At 37.7% G+C, this 18989-nt stretch overlaps 2 protein-coding genes across 2 annotated transcripts; one reads left to right on the forward strand and one right to left on the reverse strand.

Annotated features, from left to right (window-relative positions):
• Window positions 1–214: 214 nt before the first annotated feature.
• LOC103134676 (ATR-interacting protein-like) lies at window positions 215–8908 on the forward strand. The gene is made up of 18 exons (XM_007547045.2): window positions 215–533; window positions 1543–1844; window positions 2191–2273; window positions 2710–2880; window positions 2962–3053; window positions 3278–3423; window positions 3548–3649; window positions 4617–4710; window positions 5095–5259; window positions 5554–5815; window positions 5909–5953; window positions 6045–6223; window positions 7141–7277; window positions 7425–7516; window positions 7802–7885; window positions 7962–8034; window positions 8122–8313; window positions 8617–8908. Exons 2-18 carry the CDS (start codon window positions 1544–1546, stop codon window positions 8688–8690), a joined length of 2292 nt encoding a protein of 763 aa, XP_007547107.1. The 5' UTR covers window positions 215–533; window position 1543; the 3' UTR covers window positions 8691–8908.
• Window positions 8909–9924: 1016 nt separating this feature from the next.
• Window positions 9925–17007, reverse strand: LOC103134677 (tribbles homolog 2-like). The gene is made up of 4 exons (XM_007547046.2): window positions 16444–17007; window positions 12907–13191; window positions 12500–12792; window positions 9925–12374 (listed from the first exon to the last, which is right to left on the reverse strand). Exons 2-4 carry the CDS (start codon window positions 13177–13179, stop codon window positions 11885–11887), a joined length of 1056 nt encoding a protein of 351 aa, XP_007547108.1. The 5' UTR covers window positions 13180–13191; window positions 16444–17007; the 3' UTR covers window positions 9925–11884.
• Between the last annotated feature and the right edge of the window lie 1982 nt (window positions 17008–18989).

Here is an 18989-nt window from a genome sequence, read left to right on the forward strand (position 1 = left end):
TGACTACTTTTTACTTCTACTTAAGTAAAAATAGAGTGAAGTAGTTTTACTCCAATTACAGTAAACTTTTTGGCGACGATACCCACTTCTATTCTATTCTATTCTATTCTATTCTATTCTATTCTATTCTATTCTATTCTATTCTATTCTATTCGCGTTTAGTACTTTATGTCTTCAGTCGGGTCTTGTAGGACCAATGTAAGCGAATGAACGTCAATGACTGGTCAGGTTCTCCAAACTGTCTTGTGATTGGTTAGATTTGTGGAAGTATAGCAGCGGGTAGTACAATAACGTGACTTCATATTGTTTGTTTTATGTTTTACTGTTTTAATAACTTATTTTTATATAGCTGTCTTCGGGAACAGTTGTAAAATCTGTGTCTGTATATTTTTTGAATAAGGTGTTACAAGATAGCTGCATATTATTGTGACAGAGTTAGCTTAGCGGGCTAACTTCCCATTGGAACCACGATAGTTAGCATTAGCTTCCAAGGAGCTACAACAACAACAGTAGTAGCTTCACCGAGAGACGAGGTAACAACTCCATTACAAGCTCATGCAACTTCTCACGATTTGTTAATTTCGCATTTCTTTGACTTTTTTTTTTAAATCTTAAAGCAAATGTAATTAAATCGCACAATAGACACCTGCTTCATTCTGATGTCACCATGCTTTTCAGTAACTATGATGGGAAAATTTCAAACGATATTCATATCAAAACATACATTTTTATCTATCAGAGAAATAAAACAGTGTTTAAATAATAACATGATAATATCCTTTATGTCGTTTCAATTTTAATTGAAACATGTTATAAGTTTCCGTAACGCAAGTTACAGAAACTGCTCAATTTCCAAAAAAGAAATTAGATATTGCCATCTAATGTTGAACAAGGGAATTTTTATTGATATTGATTTTTAATGGTTAGACTCAATGTCAGAAATTTGACCTGTCATTGTAATATTTGTCCTGCCAAAAGTTATTAATGCAGAATATTATATTTTTGCCACTAATAAAACCACATGATAAATGATACCTAGAGGTTGTATATTTTATTGATGGTAGTTTTTAAACTGTTAATTCTGTCAGAAAAAGTATGAAGTTCATGGCATTCTAAAATGATGAAAATGACATGAGACTGTGCAGAGATGGTGCGTTTCCAAAAGAAAAAAGTTTAGAGAAAAAAAGTCTAACTTTTATTACATAAAAGTTTCACATTTCCTCTGATAGAGTTGGATGTATGCTGTAATTTATTTATTTCGAACATGATAGTAGTATAAAATCATGCACAAGAACAATGACAGTAAAGCCCAGAAGAGTTTTTCTTTTTGCCTTTTATGACAAATTTCTGAATGTGTTTTTCTTTTTAGGGTTCAATTGAATGTTACATTTACTTTGAAATGGTGCTTTAAACACTTTTACCGCTAACGGATAAGTATAAGGTTGATACTACTGTAGTAGCGAAGCAGACTAACAGATGCTGAAATTTTGGAGTCCCTAAAAATCCAGTTGGTCACTCCATCTGCTCCTTTGCCCTTCACAGCATGAATTGCCCGCCCACAAAGCGCCTCAGAGGCCTTAACCAGGATGTTGTGACAGCAGTTGCATCTGATGACCCTTTTGGAGATGATGAGGAATTCACCCAGGATGACTTCGATGAAATAGACATCATCGCCTCACAGGCCTTCACTTCGGCAGTAGCAGCGTCCAAACCGAACGAGCCAGCGTCTGGGTCCACCTGGACATCCTCTGCAGGCCAAAACAAATCTGCAAAAGACGACAGCAAAGAGAACAAGTCTGGGATCTACCAAATAAATGCTGGGAAACACAGCAGGGAAGACCTTGGTGAGTTGAAGGAAGAAATAATTTGTATACTTAAATTAATATCACATGACTCAACCTGATAATTTAAATATGTAATTTCACCTGCCTTTTTAGCAGCTTTATTTCCTCTGATTTGACTTTATTCGTAAAAATACATAAAAGATCTAATGGTTTACAGAGGACAAATGAACCATTTGATTTTGTTATTATTGTAAAGATCATAGTTTAAATTATATTAGGGGATGCTAAGACCTCTCTGCTGAGAAGTGTCCAAGTCAATAAAGTTTAATCTGTATAGTTTCTGTGTTGCAGCAGTGTGTAAAGCAGTGTTGTGTGTGTGTGTGTGTGTGTGTGTGTGTGTGTTCAGGTAACATGCAGCAGCAGCTTGGGTCAAACAGAGGAGACTCCTACAGACTCCTGGAGGCCCAGCATGCAGAGCTGAAGAGGAAGGTGAGATGTAGTGATTTTACAAAATATCTCCATTCACAGGCATCTACGTCCCTGTGCTACTTTGTTGAAACCCAAGCTATGTTTGTCCCATCTTCAGCAGCTTTCCTTTTTGGTTTCCCTGTGTGTTGCTGTGATACCTATGAAAATATTTTGTTTCCTATTTGTTTAATATGTGACAATATATTCTTGAAATTATAACAAACCTGAGTAAATATTTAATTTACATAGGGTAACAAAACTGTGTAACCTAGTAAAGTTAATTTGGATCAAATCTGCAAAATGATTGACAGAGAATCATTTCAGCTTTCTGAATTACAAGTTAGTTATTGTTCACTGCCTTTTTAAAAGAGTGTGTGGATAAACACTGGAGCAGTTTAAGAATGTTTTGCATTTTACACTCCATATTATTAAATGTGAGTTGGGTGTATGTTGTTAGTTAAACGAGGTGGAAGAGGAGATTCTGTTGAAGAGCGGCGAGATCCGTGTCCTGAGAGACTCTCTGAAAGCAGCTCAGCAAGAAAAGGAAACTCAGAGACAGAACCAGGTTCTCCTGGAGACTCAGAGGCAGCGAGAGCAGAGCGACAGGGAGAAGGAGCTCAACAAGAAGGTGAGGATGTAGAGGATATGGACACACACGTACAGAGCTGGTAATCCTTTAAAGCAACTCTGACATGTTTTTTATGCACAGGTTCTGTCTCTGCAGTCTGAGCTGCAGTTTAAAGAAGCAGAAATCAATGAGATGAAGACCAAACTTCTCAGTTCAGACAAAAACAAGACTAGGTAGGCACCTCCTATTTTATCACCATCTTTTATAATGAAATGCTACATGTTCTCTAGCTGCATATAGTTATTTTTTTCTGGTTAATTTTTTCTCATCAGCCATGTAATGGCAGCTTTTTTTTTTTTTTGAAGCTCCAGCTCCAAAGTGACAAGCAGTTCTTATTGACTATCATGACATATTAACAAATGAGTTTTCTGCTCACCCATAAATTTTATTTTTTTAGTCCTAAAGTGCTCAGCACTCTCACCCAGATGCATCAGATGAGTGGCAGCTCCTCCTCCTCTCCAATAGGAAACGGTTTCATCACCAAGGAGACATTTGGAGCGCAGATTTCATCACGAGTGACGCCGGTGAAAACTCTGAGAAATGGTGAGTCACAAGATCTGTTGTCATGAAATCCTGAAATAGCCAAACTTTTGTCTTATCCGTACTTACAGTTAAGCTGTGTGTGTGTGTGTGTGTGTGTGTATGTGTATGTGTGTTTGTAATGCAGCAGCAGACAGAGGAGTATCTAAGAGAAGAACTGGTGATGGACAGGATATTTCTCATCCAGATCCGTTCCTGTCTGCCAGACGTGCAAAGATGCAGCACAAAGGTTTGTTTTCTTGACCAGCTGCTTCTAAAGGACTCCTGGCAGATTTATAATTTGTTGATATTTCATCACACACAGCTGTGCTACTTGCTTAGCAAGTGATGAGAAAATATAAGCTTGTTTCACCTATGGGGATTAGTGTAAATATATTTTAGTTCTGAAAATATGCCAAGATAATTTGTTGTGCTTGATTAAACTAATAATTTAGGATGTCCTCATCTGTTTTTCTGTCCCTGATACTGATCTGAGTCAGGTAACAATAGGCACAAATACTCTACATATCATCAGTATTACTATTGTATGTCACTTTACTCCTCCACCAGTGTCTTTTAGGAGGCTGCAATCTAACTTATCTGTGTTTTTTAATGGGGAGAGATGTGATTGTGTCAATCAGAGGTTCTCAGGAGAAAATATAATATGCTACTCCAACTCAAGGACAACTATGTTATGATAGGATAACTACAATATTAGTGCTAACTACTGCTTTAGTTTAAAATTTAAACTAAAGCAGGGAGATCTGTGTGTGTATATACTGTATATATAAAAAAAACATTCTGCTATTTAATGGAACAGAACGAACAGCCAAAAAATGACTGTGTTACATTTACAGGTGCGTCTTAAAAAACTGAAATACCCATAACAATTTAAGTGATTCAGTTCAAAAACACATGTTCCCTATATATAAAAAATACAATTACACACAGAGTGATTTATACTGCATTCAGATGTTTCTGCATGGTGATCTAATGTAATATCCATATTTTCTGAAAAAATGAAATTTGGATTTTCATTAGCTGTAAGCCAGTATCATCAAAATGTTTGAAATATATCACTGTGTGTAATGAATTTTCACATTTTAAGTTGAGTTGCTGCAACAAATAAACTTTTTGATCATTTTCAAATGAACTGAGATCTACCTGTATCATGAGAGTTCTTTTCGTCCTGTTTGTGGTTCTGTTTTGTCCACTAGGAGGCGTCCTGCTTGGGGTGCTGCTGCAGCAGCCATTGGTTCCTAGCAGCCTTGGTCTCTCCCACCTGCTGTCTATGAGTGTGGCTGAATATAGGTAAACACCTTGACCATGAACAAAGACTATAACTTCCGCAATCCATTTTTGTAGAAGGCCCAGATAGCAGGAGTTTCAGAGGGAAAACGGCAGGGTTAAATGTTTGATGTTTCAGAATACGTCAGAATTAGGAATAGGTGTTTGCATTATCCCAGAAATGACAAAAGAAACTCAAGTTAAAGACTAATTCTATGAAAAGCATCATAGACTCTCCTCTGAAATGTATGTTTTTTTTTGTTTTTTTTTTTAATAAATAAAGATTTGAAGGAATATTGCATGTGACTTCACCTTCAGGCAACTGTGTCGTAAGCAGAACCTGTTATAGCTTCTGAACATGTAATCTTCACTGATGATTCTTTTGCTTTTATTTCGTTGTCGGTTCAGTCAGCTGTCCATCAGCCCTCAGCTCCACTCTGATCCCCTAGAGGGCGCCAGCACCGTTGGAGCCAACAGAGCTCCTCTGAGTTTGGTCCAAAGCCTGGCTGCGACCGGACTCAACCTGCTGAGCCAGAGTCAAACGACCATCGCCGTCAGCAACAGAGACAACAGGTAGTCTGACAGACTGAGGCTTTTCTAAAAGCTTTACTAAACTGTCCACATAGTGAAGCATCCAGAACCATAAATGATAACATACCTAAAGTATTTTCTGGACAACAGAGTCCTCTTGTGGTCAGATGTTGTAACAGCAACATTGGGATCACAACTGGTGCAAACTGCAAACCCAACTTTCAATGTAGTTATTCCTTTTAGCACCAGACTTTATCTATAGTTATAATTTGATATTGAGAATTTTTTTTTTTTTTTTNAGAATTTTTTTTTTTTTTTTAAATCTGTTTTGTGTAGGTCATGTCCTGGAGCGGTCTTCCTGCTTCCTCTGTTAGATCTTCATCTTTCTCAGCTCTGTTGCACTTTAGAGTCTCTTGGCTCCTCTTCCACTGGGATTTATGGGTCAGACTCCACCACTACCAGCTCAATCCCAGCGGGCCAAACAAAGTCTCCTGTACTGGGGAGACTGGATGAGGCTGGCATCACAGGTTTCAGAGTGGAGGACACTGGCTTGACAGCACTCAAGCTTCTTTACCTACTTTTGGCCCAAAGTGATGAGGTGAGGAGATCCATGTATTTAAAGGAAGATTTGAGTTATTTATACTTCAAGACTTTTTGAATTTTTTATGTTAATATTAATGTTCCACTTCAGGTGGTGGAAGCGGTGTTGTTGAGGAAGAACCAGACTACAGGCAAGGTACAGGAAAATCTAAATTATGCTAAATTTTAACATATTTATACATCAGCTGCTTTTCTTTGATATAGACTTGTTTCTCATCTGTTTGTAGACTGATCGCTCTGATGCACACATGGGCCTTTGCTCCCAGAATGCCTTGCTGCAGTCGTTGCTCCACTTGTGTGACGCGCGTCTCAGTGGTAACAGCGCTCAGAAAGAGAAGCTCTTCCTTAACGCTTTGAAGACGCTGTGTATCCTCATAAAACGGACACCTCCCACGCACTCCGACAGGTACATTTACGTCAACTTTTTTTATATATATATTTAGCCACAGTGCAGAGATTTAACGAAAAGTACTAAACATTCGTCATAGTAAAATCTATCACTTTACCTCATTGGAAATGACAATAGTATAGATTAGAAACAAGTGAAGTTGAAATCAGTTGTCTGACTTTAAATCAGATGTATTCCATGTATTCTTCATGGAAGTACCAGAGTAATATTAAAACAAGTATGAAATAAACTCACTTTAAACATGAAATGTAGAAATGCAAAAACTGTTTGCTTGGCTTTTTCTGATTACTAGAAAGTCCCTAATGGTTTCCCTTTGCCTGGTTGGGTCGATCTAAATAATGATGAAAGATAAAAAGTAGTTAAAGAGGAAACTACTGACGTTTACAAGATTCCTACACTGTCCGGAAAGTTTGAGGAAAGAAAGTAGATTATCCAATTTTTTTTGTATCTTTTTGTTAAAAAGTTGTATCGTGTTCACTGATTGGAATAAGAACAGATTTTTTTCTTTTAGTTTTTGACTGACTGACCATTTAGAACAGATCAGGCTGAAAATCAACTGATTCTGACCAGGAATCCGCAAGCTCCAAACAGCAGAAATCCTGTTATCATGAATAAATCCAGGGTGAATCCCACCGAGTGTGTCCCTGCAGGACAAGAGGGCTCTCCTGTGCCCAGACTTCTCGTCGAGAAAATTTGACCAATTGCATTGAGAGACCGGTTTACCAGATCCATAATTTGTAGATTTTGAGGATGTGCAAAGAAAGGCTCCAAAATTATAGAAAAAGACAGTTCAAAAACGGAGCTAGCAGGGCAGGAATGGGCAGGGAGGGAGCAGAGGAAAAAAGCATGCACCTTCACTGAGGGCAAGAGAGGAATCAATGATGGATATGACTTCCTTTTTCCTTATATTTTAGGCTCCAGTGTGTGTTGCAGGTGGTATGTCTGTGTTTAGCACAAGACACCAGGGTGCAGACGGTTTCAGAATGTGTGTCTGTTCTAACAGCCATGTCTGACCATCCGACTCTGGCCAAGCAGCTCTGTTCCCAACACGGTGAGAAAAATCCTCTGACTTCAACTCTGATGTAATTTGATAGCACTTACTCACTCTGGAATCACTGATTTTTATTTTGTTTAAAAAAAAATTATATTTCTTGTTAAATAGTTTATTTTTCTCTTTTTCGTCTCTATTTTGCTGCAGATACTTGTATTTTTCTTAAGTTGTTCCATTTGATTCGGACCAGACCAGATACACTAGCTACACATGCCGACTGGATTTTGCTGGACCTGCAGGTAATATCAACTGATGTATTTTTCCATATGAATGAGGGAAGTTTTTAGTAGTAAATACCACAATACTGGTAAAGTATAGAAATCATATAATTTTGTAAAATCAGAAATCATGGCTCTTTCCTTCAGTTTTTTTCTGACTCTTGCAAAAGCATCTTCCATGTTTTCATCTGTGAATTGCACGCTCATCTTTATTTTTTTACACAAAAAATTAACTATGTAAGAACAGAGAATGCTGGAAAATTAAATAAGTTTGGGATTCACTGTGTTTTCGCTGTTGCACCCCAGGTTGTGCGCTTGTTGAGCCGAGTGACTCAGAGAACAGAGAGCTGGACAAGCAGCAAGTCAAGCCCCTGCCAGTGTTACAGTGAGGTAGATAACTCTCATCCTGACTTCTGTTTCATGTTGAAAATTTTCTTGCCACACAATTTTCTCTGTTTCTTTACAGTTGGTTCAGGCGGTTGTAATCATTTTCCATCGTCAGTGGTTGGATATTCGCGGCTCTCAAGAGCAAACCTCTGGTAAATTGGGGGGAAAAAAATAAGAAAGGGACTCTCTTGAACATGCAATAAATCCTGATTGGCTTTTTTCTTGTTTTTTTCTTTCAGCATCCAGCTCGTCTTGTTGGAGCGGCCCAGCTGCATCACTTCTCAGAGAGTCTCTGCTGCTTCTACATTGGCTGCTGCTGCATCACACGAGCTTCTCTGAAAGCTGCCGGCCGGTGTTGCACATGTATGACCAGATGATCCCTGCTGTGCGTGAAACATTGAGCAAGATCTCTGATCTGAGTGACAGCGAAGGTACCTGTACACAAAACATGAATAATCTTCCATCTTTAAAGCGGAGTGTGTGCTTAGCACTCTAGCAGAAGTTGAATATTTGGTAGATCACTGGTTTCCCTGTTCATTAGATAACTAGAAAGCATCTTATTAATGTACAAATTGATTTTTTAGCAAACTAAGTGCCAGTTTTCTTTGGGTGATGAGCATTAAAAACACATCCAGTTATATTTGAAAATCCTCATATGACCAGTTTTCTATTTTTGATTCACACAGCAAAGTAATGGCTGTTTCCGTTTTACCTGGAATGTTTCTGTTCGTCAGAGCTGGCCTTGGAGGAGATCTGCCGCTCCGACGCCGATGACACCGACGATATGGACACTGACGTCGCCTCGTAGCCTGGTGCTGCTGCTGAAATATGAACGACCGCCTACAGGCTGATCAAATAATTCAGAATAAGATCAGGTCAGAACAGAAACTTTGTGTTAAGCACTTTATCTGATGTAAACACAACAAAAATGATGGATCAGAGCTGAGCTTTGACAGAAGTATCAAAGAATCATTTTGCTTTTTGATGGATTTAATAAAAAATTAGATGAATGAATCAGAGCTTTCAGTGAGCATTGTCAGCTGTTTTCTGTTTTACTTTAATAACCAGTCCTCACTAATTCCTGTAACAAGTTAAATATTGCACAACTTTTAAAACTGTCACAAACAGAAAATGAAAATCTTTATTTGGATGTTCTTGGGATGTCCTAAAGATTTTAATGACACAAATACATTAATCAACTTTGCATATTTTCCTCTGAATTGCTGTCGAACTTTTTTTATTTATTCATTACCTCCCAGATAAAGGAAAAATGAATTAACATTTTTTCAAACTCAATTTTCTGTTTTATTTGTTTTTTTTTTGTTTGTTTGTTTTTTGGAGTGTAAAATGTTTTTGAAATTTTGCACATCCAGCAATAAAGTTGCTTGGTAACTTTTTCCCCTGAATGATCATTAAATTATTCAGGTAATTTAAGAAAATGGACAAACTTGTGTTGAGGACATTGAACTATTTTTAACAGCCTTTTTTAGTAATTAGCACTGCTTTACTGGTTTTATTTTTTTCAAATTGTAAATATTCCTACATTTTCTGGAGTCTTCCCAGTGGCTGCCAAACCATTTATTAATGGAGATAGATTTAAGCTGCTACAATCATATTTGAGGAAGCTCTGTACTGTTCCTCTGCTAAAAATGTTTGTAGAAAATACATAATTGTAATCTTGATGCCAAAAGATGTTTTATCTGCCAAATTGAGAAAAAACACATTTATTCATATCACTTGTATATATGAAGTTTTAAACCATCATGAAAAAAAAATCAACCAAAACATCATCTTTAGCAACACTAGACCCCGATGACTGGATCAGTGGACTCAGTTTTATATCTATTCCAGGTTGGATCAGCCTCAAACTCTGCATTTTATTATTGTGGCTTTTTGACGAGCTGTTTTTTTTAGAGTATCATTGAGCAAATAGCAAGATTATTTTACCTGGGCTGTGTAGTTGAGTATCCAGCCCGAAAACCAATGTTGAATGGAAATTGTAGCCCAAAATATTCAGAAAAAGACCCGTTTTGAGACCAGAACAACTTTAAACAGCCTTTATTTATTCTCTCACAACTGAAAACAGAAAGAAATTGCACTGTACGCTAAAACAAAAGGCATCCTGTTAGCAGGCGTAAAGCTTGTTGGGTAGTGATTTTCTTCATCACTTACAGGAGGACGGCAAATTAGGAAATTATTTCAATTATTTCAAAATCAGCGTCATAGTATTTTTTTTTTCCTTATTGTAAGTCAAGTGCTCAAAATATATCCTCATTGTCCTGAAATGTGATTAAGTGGCTAATCTACTCCAGGTTTTTAATGCAATCTGCACTATAAAATGCCCAAAAATAGATGTTTTATACTGCTGCAACTTTAAGAAAATAATGTTTTAGTTACATTTTGTTCACATTAATTCTGATCAAAAAACATTTTTTTTCACTCAATACCCAAAGTATTTTTTGTGCAACTAAAGCAGAATTTTTGCTAATTACCAAATTCAGCTTATTTAGTTTTAACTGGATAAAACAAAATAAAAACATTGATTGTCTGAAAACTAAAGACACATTTAAGTTGAATTAATCTTTCTGCTCAGCAACACACTCTTTAAAACAGTGAACCATCCTCAACAGGATTTATAAATGTAAACACTTGAAAGAAGTTCTGCCTCTTGAGGCGCCGCCTCCTTCAGAGACTCAGATTTAAATTTTGTGGTATTTTCAGGTGTTTTTCTCCAACACATTTAACTAGCATCTCTACATCAGTAAATGACGAAGCTCATTTTTAAGTATTTGCAAAAGAAACAATGTTTTTCTTTTGTGTGTTGAGTCAAATTTCTCATTTTCCAGACTTAAAAGGTCTGCTACTTCAAAACTGAGTTACATAAAGGAAAAGTTCCCACACAGCATTGGTGTGCCTGAACACCCCTTGTATGTTAAAACTATGGGAGAGTAGCTGCAGTATAGATGGTTAGAAAACAAAACATTCTAATTCTTTAGATGAATGTTGATATGAGACCACTTTATCTCAAAGAGGCGGGGCGAAAGCTGAGACACAACTAGAAACAGACGAAGGCACCTAAGGTTCAAGTAATCCAGGATCATACCATTGGTAGTGTTTATCACTTCATGTTTGTAAAAAAAAAAACAACAAAAAAACAAAATGACTTTTCACTGTGAGATGCAAGAACATTTTTAGAGAAATGTTTCAACCTTGAAGTTGGAATCTGGTTTTGGTTGCAAACTGATTGTCGACTGCCTGGCCGCAAATGAAGAACAGTTCAGTTTAACAAAGAAAATGTTTGAAAAAATGTTATTGTGAAATAATGTATAAGCAAGTTTTGGAACTCGCCAGCAGGCAGACGTGTACTGACATACTGAAGAATATCCTATAGTTATTCCAGAAGGATCAAATTATTGGTCAAGACAATTTAAACATCAAGGAAGAACACTGGAAAAAATAGATTAGGAACTGTGAAATCCAAAAAAAACAGAAAAACTTTTTAGGACCTGAAAGATATCTTGAGTGATTGTAACCTGAGAAAATGTACAAATTTGGGAAATCTAGTTCGTGAAAATAAATATAGTTTTTCTGTGCTAAAAACTGATCTAATAAGCAATGGGATTTCTCGTGTAGTTGGAGTTCTTTAAAAAGATCAACTGAGTAACTGAATAAACTAAAATAAACTTTTTCCATCAAACACAGTTTCTTTCAAATGGCACAAGCATATCTCACAGCCACAATGCTGCAATTCATCAGGCCCAAATTGTGGAAGAGATTGTGGGATTCGCCAAGAAAAAAAATTCCCAGCCTTCAGTCTTTCATCATGTTGGTTAAAAAAAAAAATCTAATTATAAATAATGCAACTCTATGCAATGTAACAAAATTTACTAATGCTCAAATGTTTAAAATGGAACCACATCCAAGTGGTGAGTTACTGTTTGACTTGTGGCCAGGCAGTGCGTTATTACAAATTCACACATGAAGGTATAGCCTATAAACATTTTATTGTTTCTCAGTCCATGTTGGCACCACTTGGTCGTCTTCCATCTGTTTGTTCTGCATTGTATTTTGGTTGTGATGCGTCTTGTGCACATTGTGGTGTTGCACACAGGGATTGGTGGTCAGCCACGGATGCATCAGCAGTTCGGATGCCTTCAGTCTCTCGGCAGGCACCTTCCTCAGCATGCAGCTAATCAGACACTTTGCCTGTGGCGACAAGCCACTGGGCAGGCTGAACACCCCACGCCGGATCTTAGCGAAAAGCGCAGCTGGCTGCGTGTCCTGAAAAGGGTATCGTCCAATCAGCATGGTGTACAGAGACACGCCCAGGCTCCATATGTCTGCAGCGCGACCCGAGTAGGAGCCATTTCCGTTGTTGAGCAGCTCGGGGCCAACGTAGGCGGGACAGCCGTGTCTGTCTCTGAGGAAGTCGTTATCAGGGTTACCGTGGAGGACTACACTGTCGTTAAGGCCGAGCAGGGCGAGACGAGTCCTGCAAAAAAAACAAAACAAAACAAATATTAACTAAAGTTCTCTGTTTTTTTTTTGTTGTTGTTTTTTTATGTAGGATGCAGAACAATCATGGTATGAGCTATGCCACCTGGGACTGTAACCTACCTGTATTGGTCCATAAAGACGAACCGTCGTAGTTTCAGGTCCCTCAGGATGACTCCTTTATTGTGGCAGTGCACCACCGCATTCAGCATCTGAGCAAACAGACGCCCCGCCTCTTCCTCGTCCAGGCGCTTCCTGCGGCGCACGTATGCGTGCATGTCTCCATGGTGATCGGGCAGGAAGACGTACAGGTTGTCTTGACCGACCACCACATCTTGCAGATGGCAGATGTTGTCGTGTTTACCGATGCGCTCGTAGGCTGCCAACCGTTCCTGGAAACCCTGCAGAGGGAGAACCTGTAACCAGGACACACCGTTAATTGAAGTACTAAAAATTACCACCAGATGTGTTTTGGAGAATTTCGTCATATTGCCACCACTAGCAGCGTTATTAGTGTTACTCCGTCTTACCTGACAGGTGTACTGCTTTTGTGTGCTTGTGTGCACGGCCCTATAGGTTTCCTCCCTCTCACAGCTTACAAACAGGAGGTACGGTCCCACTCTGGACGAGGGCTGGCTTGGGCTGGACTTGGGTGCGGGGATTGTTGGTGTGAGGTACGAAGATAGGCCACTGGCAGAATGGGATGTCTCCAGACGGGCGAGCTTGCATTTCGGTAAGTTTTCCTGAGGCTCAGCCAGCAGCCTCTTCAGACACAGCTGACTTCTGGTTGTTGCCACACCCATCCTCAGTTTTTACTGGTGAAGACAAGAGACATGAGATTTACTATTAACTTCTAATAACAAACATTAATTTTCATGCTGGTATTTTTGAGTCGTTGTCCTCTTCAACAAAAACCTGATGTGCAATGTGCAAAATATAATTAATATATTCTCAATAGAAATGTGGAATGCATGGAAAAATTTGTAATATCGGTGCAAACTGCCTTTTTTGAATTTTTATTTTGGAATGTTGTGGCCAAATATTGACTAATTCAAATCAAAAGACATGCAGGCAGCAATCAGCAGTTTTGATCAAAAATCCAATGTGCACACTTTGAAAGATTTCAGAATTTTCATGGAATATGATTTTTTTTTTCTTTTAGATTAACTACAATCAAATCACCTACTATATTTTACACATTCGCTATAAAAATGTAGAATGGATTAAAAAAGATCACGATATAGTTTTAAAATGCTAAAATAAGCTTAAAGCTTCTATTGGAATACAAGAAACTGACTAAATCAACCAGCGTCAGAAACCATCCAATAAATAGTTACATATTGAAAAATGTAAATGATCTCACAATAATAATATTATTATTATTGATATAACACTATTGTGTCAATTTTTTTCTTACAGAAACAGGAGGTGAAACGGCATGCTTCTAACAAAGCGCTAAAATCAACACTGGTTCATGTGTCAAATTTCAAATGCATATTGCATTTGAAACATGCAACATGCATTTCAGACACATAGTTTTGTGTCTTAAATGGACACAAAACTATTTTTTCAGCTTAATGAAATCAAGTATAATTATTTTCTCATAAATCACTTGAGACAAAACACATTTGAATGAATATTTTTGGTTATTATTAGGCTGATTCTTATCCTCACCTGCGCCCCAAATATACATCTTGTCTGTTTTTTTTGTTTGTTTTTTTTGGACAAATGATGGATACACATGTGTGAAAATGCTATTTAGTGACATATTATATTTAATTCACCTGTGTTGAATAAAGCACTTGGTTAACTTATTCTAACGAACATATTTTTATTTAAATTTACAGTAAAGCTGCTCCCTGTTGCACAACAGTGCCCTCTACAGGGGAAACTGACTCTCACTGATTCTTCCACCAAAACCTCTACAGTGACATTTTCACATAAAGTAAAAATAATGTATTAGTATCACATCTAACTGTGTTCTGCATCCCTGCTGCTTACATGTTACACGGTCGGGTCTATAGGCTCTCCTGATGCAACTTCCTGTAAGCTGACAGGCACCACAGCTTTCAGATCGTTGCATCAGAGCAAAACAGTTTATAGTTTAAAAAGGCTTTAAATACAGTCAACACCTACATGCATGCACCGCTAGGGTGTGTGTGTTTGTGTGGGTGTGTGTGAGTAAGTTTCTCATAACTTGTGGTCACCTTGGTGATACTTGGTGGAAACCGGCTGTGGGGCAACACTGCTTTCACTCCTGCTGAAACACCCTGAGTCACAATGTCACTGCGGCAACGTCATCCACCCACCCACACACACACACACACACACACACATATACACACAGCAAATCTGGCCTTGTTTGACACATTTGATTGTGAAACTGTAGCTCAAAATAAAAGCGATGGAGAAATCTCCAGAGATCTGACTGCTGAGTTATTCAGAAAGCAAAACCCACAGGCAGAAACTTTGCACCATGTAACCTCTCATTTGGCATTTAATTCATTGTGGTGGAGACTATAAAAGTTGCTCCCTCATAAATGGGTTTCCAGTGTAATTAAAACATGACTTAGACAAGCATTTTTGTGAAAAAATGCACAAAAAGCACACCAAGAACTGTGAGTATTTCTAAACAACTTTTCTCTTGTTTATCTCAATCCTTGCTCTTGTACAGTCTTCACTGCCTAATTAAATAATAAAAAAACACCACTATTCAATAAAAATCATGAAATGCCACAGAAAATACAAAAAGACTCTGCAACTAAAAATACTTAGGCGAGATTCATTCCAAGCACCATACTCATACATTTGCTGACAGAATGAACAATCCAAGGAAATAACCTGTTATAATGTTCTGGAAGATCTTATTTAAGAAGACATATTCCACAGACCAGTTACATTCCCTTACTGTAAAAACAAACTATTTTAAACTAGAAATCTGCTGCTTCACTTCATCCAAGGAAAGAAAGCAGAGGCGCACAATATATTGAAGCAAAATCGGCATTGTTGGCATGTGCAATATTGCAATCACAAACATCTATTTGGATATTTGTTTAAATTTTTACATTTCTGCGTAGTCATATTTTTCTGGCAAGGTGAACTGGTTTTAACTGCCCTTATTGCCCTCATTTGATGTATATCTTTTGTGGCTAAGATGCTAAAACTGAGACAGAGTGGTGGGGACAGTGTGTCATGATAAGGAAAGAAATGAGTCAGAAGCATGTGGCGTAATCCTAGTCAATATCGACAATACAACTTTTAGCAACAGTGTTAAAATTTCATATGTTCCTCATATTTCACAGCCCTTTAAGAATTCAAATCAAAACATAAACAAATATTTCAAATATAGACTCAGTGTTTTCTCACACTTCCGCTAAAATAAGCAGCAAAAACAAAAACAGCCAAGAAAATGTGTGCTGGTTTGAGGTTTGACAAGGAGGCAAACTGATACGTTATTTATTTTTCTATTTTAAATAAAACAGCACAAAAATATATATAAAAAAGTGACATTTAGGTTAACAGTTTTTTTAATTTGGTTTTTGAAAGTCAACGGCTGTACATAATGGATGCATTCAATCCTGGCTTAGGAGTCATCTGAGCATTGTTTCCGATGTGCAGTGCAAGGAATCAGCTTTAATATCACTGCAAATGGTGTGTGACTATATATGCATCTTTAGACTCTTGTGTTTTGTATTCCTTTAAATCAAGCTACACTTATGGATTGATTTATTAAATAACAGCCAGTATCACTTTTCTTTCTTAATATAGCTGGAAAAAATAACAGTAGAAAAGTGCATGCTGAGTTGAATTTAAAAAGTTGAAGAGAATTGTTTTTGTTTTATTTTGGTTCTGACTTGGATTCAGTTCAGTTGAATTTAAATCTAAACAAGAAAACTATTTCTGAAAAGGTGCTTTTGTTACTCGCATATAAACAACTCAGAGAAAATGACCTAATATTTAATATCTGACATTGCATTTTCAGCACTAATGTTCACTTCAGGCTGAATATTTAAATACATTTCCATGCCACCAGCAGCAGTTCTGCTGGTCTCAGGTCAGTTTCTTACCTTTGGAATGACTTCAGGTGCGGACTGCTGGTCAGCTCAGTAAAATCACTCTGAAGATGGTTTTGGTCACTTGTCCGCGCAGTAGAGTTGCTAAACAAATATCTGAAAAGCGCTCCTAATCTCTTCAAGCTGAATTCCGACTGGGACCAGTCACTATGACACTGGGAGAACTGGAGGTGACGTCTTTGCGCCTTCCTGTCGTTTCAGTTGCGCAACCTGTCGTTGGTCCGTCAGCTGGTGGTCGCTGAGTTTTATATTGCGGATGAAGTTAAATAAATGAAGATCATTTATCGTCGGAGAATTCCAATAAAAAAAATTGCAGTGTAATTAAAAATGAAACTTGTTGAGTCTTTGTTGTTATTTCCGAAAAGGGGCGTTCAAAGGCAGTCCTGCCGCTTTATCAGCAGAAAGCCGAATAGAGTCGGTCTAGTTTATCTCCCGCCGCTTTCAGCTGACCCTGATGCTGGTTCTCCAGAACTTTCAGCTGGACTCTGGGGCTCCGACTGACTCCGGGTTTGTTTGGTTTCGTTGTTTCCTCCCGCGGTGGCGTCAACCCGGAGGGGCGGAGCTTCGATGTTGCAATCCACGGCAGGTCGGTCGTCAGACAGAGCCGATCTAAAGGGGAGCGGGGCATACCTCACGCATTTCCGCTTGTCATTATGTCTTGTAAGTCACAGTCTAAAATTATCTGATGTTCCCAAGTAAAACCAAATGGTGACATGTAATCTGGAGACTACATGACATGTCGCAATTTGTGTGGCTGTTCTTGTTTTTCTTGTTTTCGTTTCGGTCAACCACGTTTTTTAAAATGAACTCTGAGCTTTAAGGCTACCCAATTTTACATAGTATTTCCAAATCAGAATGAGGATTTCAAGTATCCCGAATGAAATTAATCCTACAGAATGATCTAAACACCATTTATTAAAAGTAAATGAAATGTTAGTCTTTTAAAAGGAAAACTATCCTGGATTATTCTGATACTAGTTAGAGTATCTGAAAGAGTGTTTAACTTTAGAATGGTCTAAACACCAGATGGGGATATTTTTAACTTCTGCTGTATAGTTAGGTAGAATTATTTTAAAGCACATCTTTTCAAGAACTAGATTCCCCTTAGTACAATTAAGTTTTCCTTCAAGACTTCTGAATTACTGAAGATTATTTCCATTTTAGTCATATATGACTTAGACTTAGCCCTCAGACTTTGAATATATTCAAAGTGTGAGGGTCGCGTGACATTTATTCCACTAGGGGCGCTGTTTTAGTCGACAATCTACAAAGCAGCCGCTACCTTTATGATGCAATAGGGACATTGTTTGCACCAAGAAAGAAAAACGTACTATGTATTTGTAAAAGGGATCCTACATGATGGATATGAAATGTGGAATTGCATTTTCAGTCATCTAGTCCACTCATATGTGAATACTAGTATTGTAGCCCTTATGGCATTTAGCTGATTGTGAGAAGTTAACAAAACTTTTGTTTACTTATAGTAAACAAAACCACATGACTTTTATGGAAAAGTTAGCAAAACATATATTTACTTGTATATACAGTTTCACACCAAATATATATGTACAATATGCATTAACCACATTAAGAGTTGGCATACTTTTTTTTAACCTTGTTTGTTTTGCAGCTACACCTGTCCCACTTAGGTTGGAGGTTTAGGCAAGAAAAAGACATTTTGACACACTGATGCATCCTCCCTTTCAAGCTGTTACTTTAGAACTGTTTCAAGTAAAAATGACATGCCACAGCTGCATCATGTACTGAAGGCTACAATGTTTTTGTATATCAAGTGTGCTAACTGGCATCATATGGGCTACACAGTGGCACGTTTGGTAGTGCCACTGGTTGTTGACCTCAATCCATCTATTAAGAACAGCCCTTAATCTGTCTTCTGTCTGTAGTCGGAGCTTCAGGAGCTACACCTTGTAGCTCACATTAGGTACTTATTCTAGCAAAAATTGTAGTTTTAGTCACTGTAACCAATTTACTCCCTGAAATAGAATTTAAAATACTTAACTTACATAACTACTTGGCCCAAAAGAGTGTTCCTCTGTGCACCTTTGTATTCGCTAATGTTTATTAATGTGTAAAAAAAATAATTTTTCATGTCCAAGTGAGAGTAGAACAGAATAAAAATGCCATTTTTTGTACCTCAGAGGGGAAATTCATTACAAAATATATGTGTAAATGGCACAGGTCTTGAAAGCATGAATCATTCTGATGCTACCACTGCAAATACTAGGTTAATAGATAAACTGATAAGTAAGTTTAGATATTCTGGCTGTTGTACACAGAGTCCTTCCTGTATATTGCACGTAGAGTAAAGGTAACTTCCCTCCCCAACACTCCTTTTACACACTAGTGTTTCCCAACCGTGGTCCTCTGGGTTCACTACCCTGCATGTTTTAGGTGTTTCTTTGCTTCAGCCCAGGTGATTTCAATTGACAGGTGTTTGCTGAACAGCAATCGGCTGAATCAGGCATATCAGAGAACATCTAAAACATGCAGACCAGACTTGAGAAACACTGCTCTAAACG

The sequence above is a fragment of the Poecilia formosa genome, unplaced genomic scaffold, assembly GCF_000485575.1.
Source record: "Poecilia formosa unplaced genomic scaffold, Poecilia_formosa-5.1.2 Scaffold18, whole genome shotgun sequence".
NCBI lineage: Eukaryota > Metazoa > Chordata > Actinopteri > Cyprinodontiformes > Poeciliidae > Poecilia > Poecilia formosa.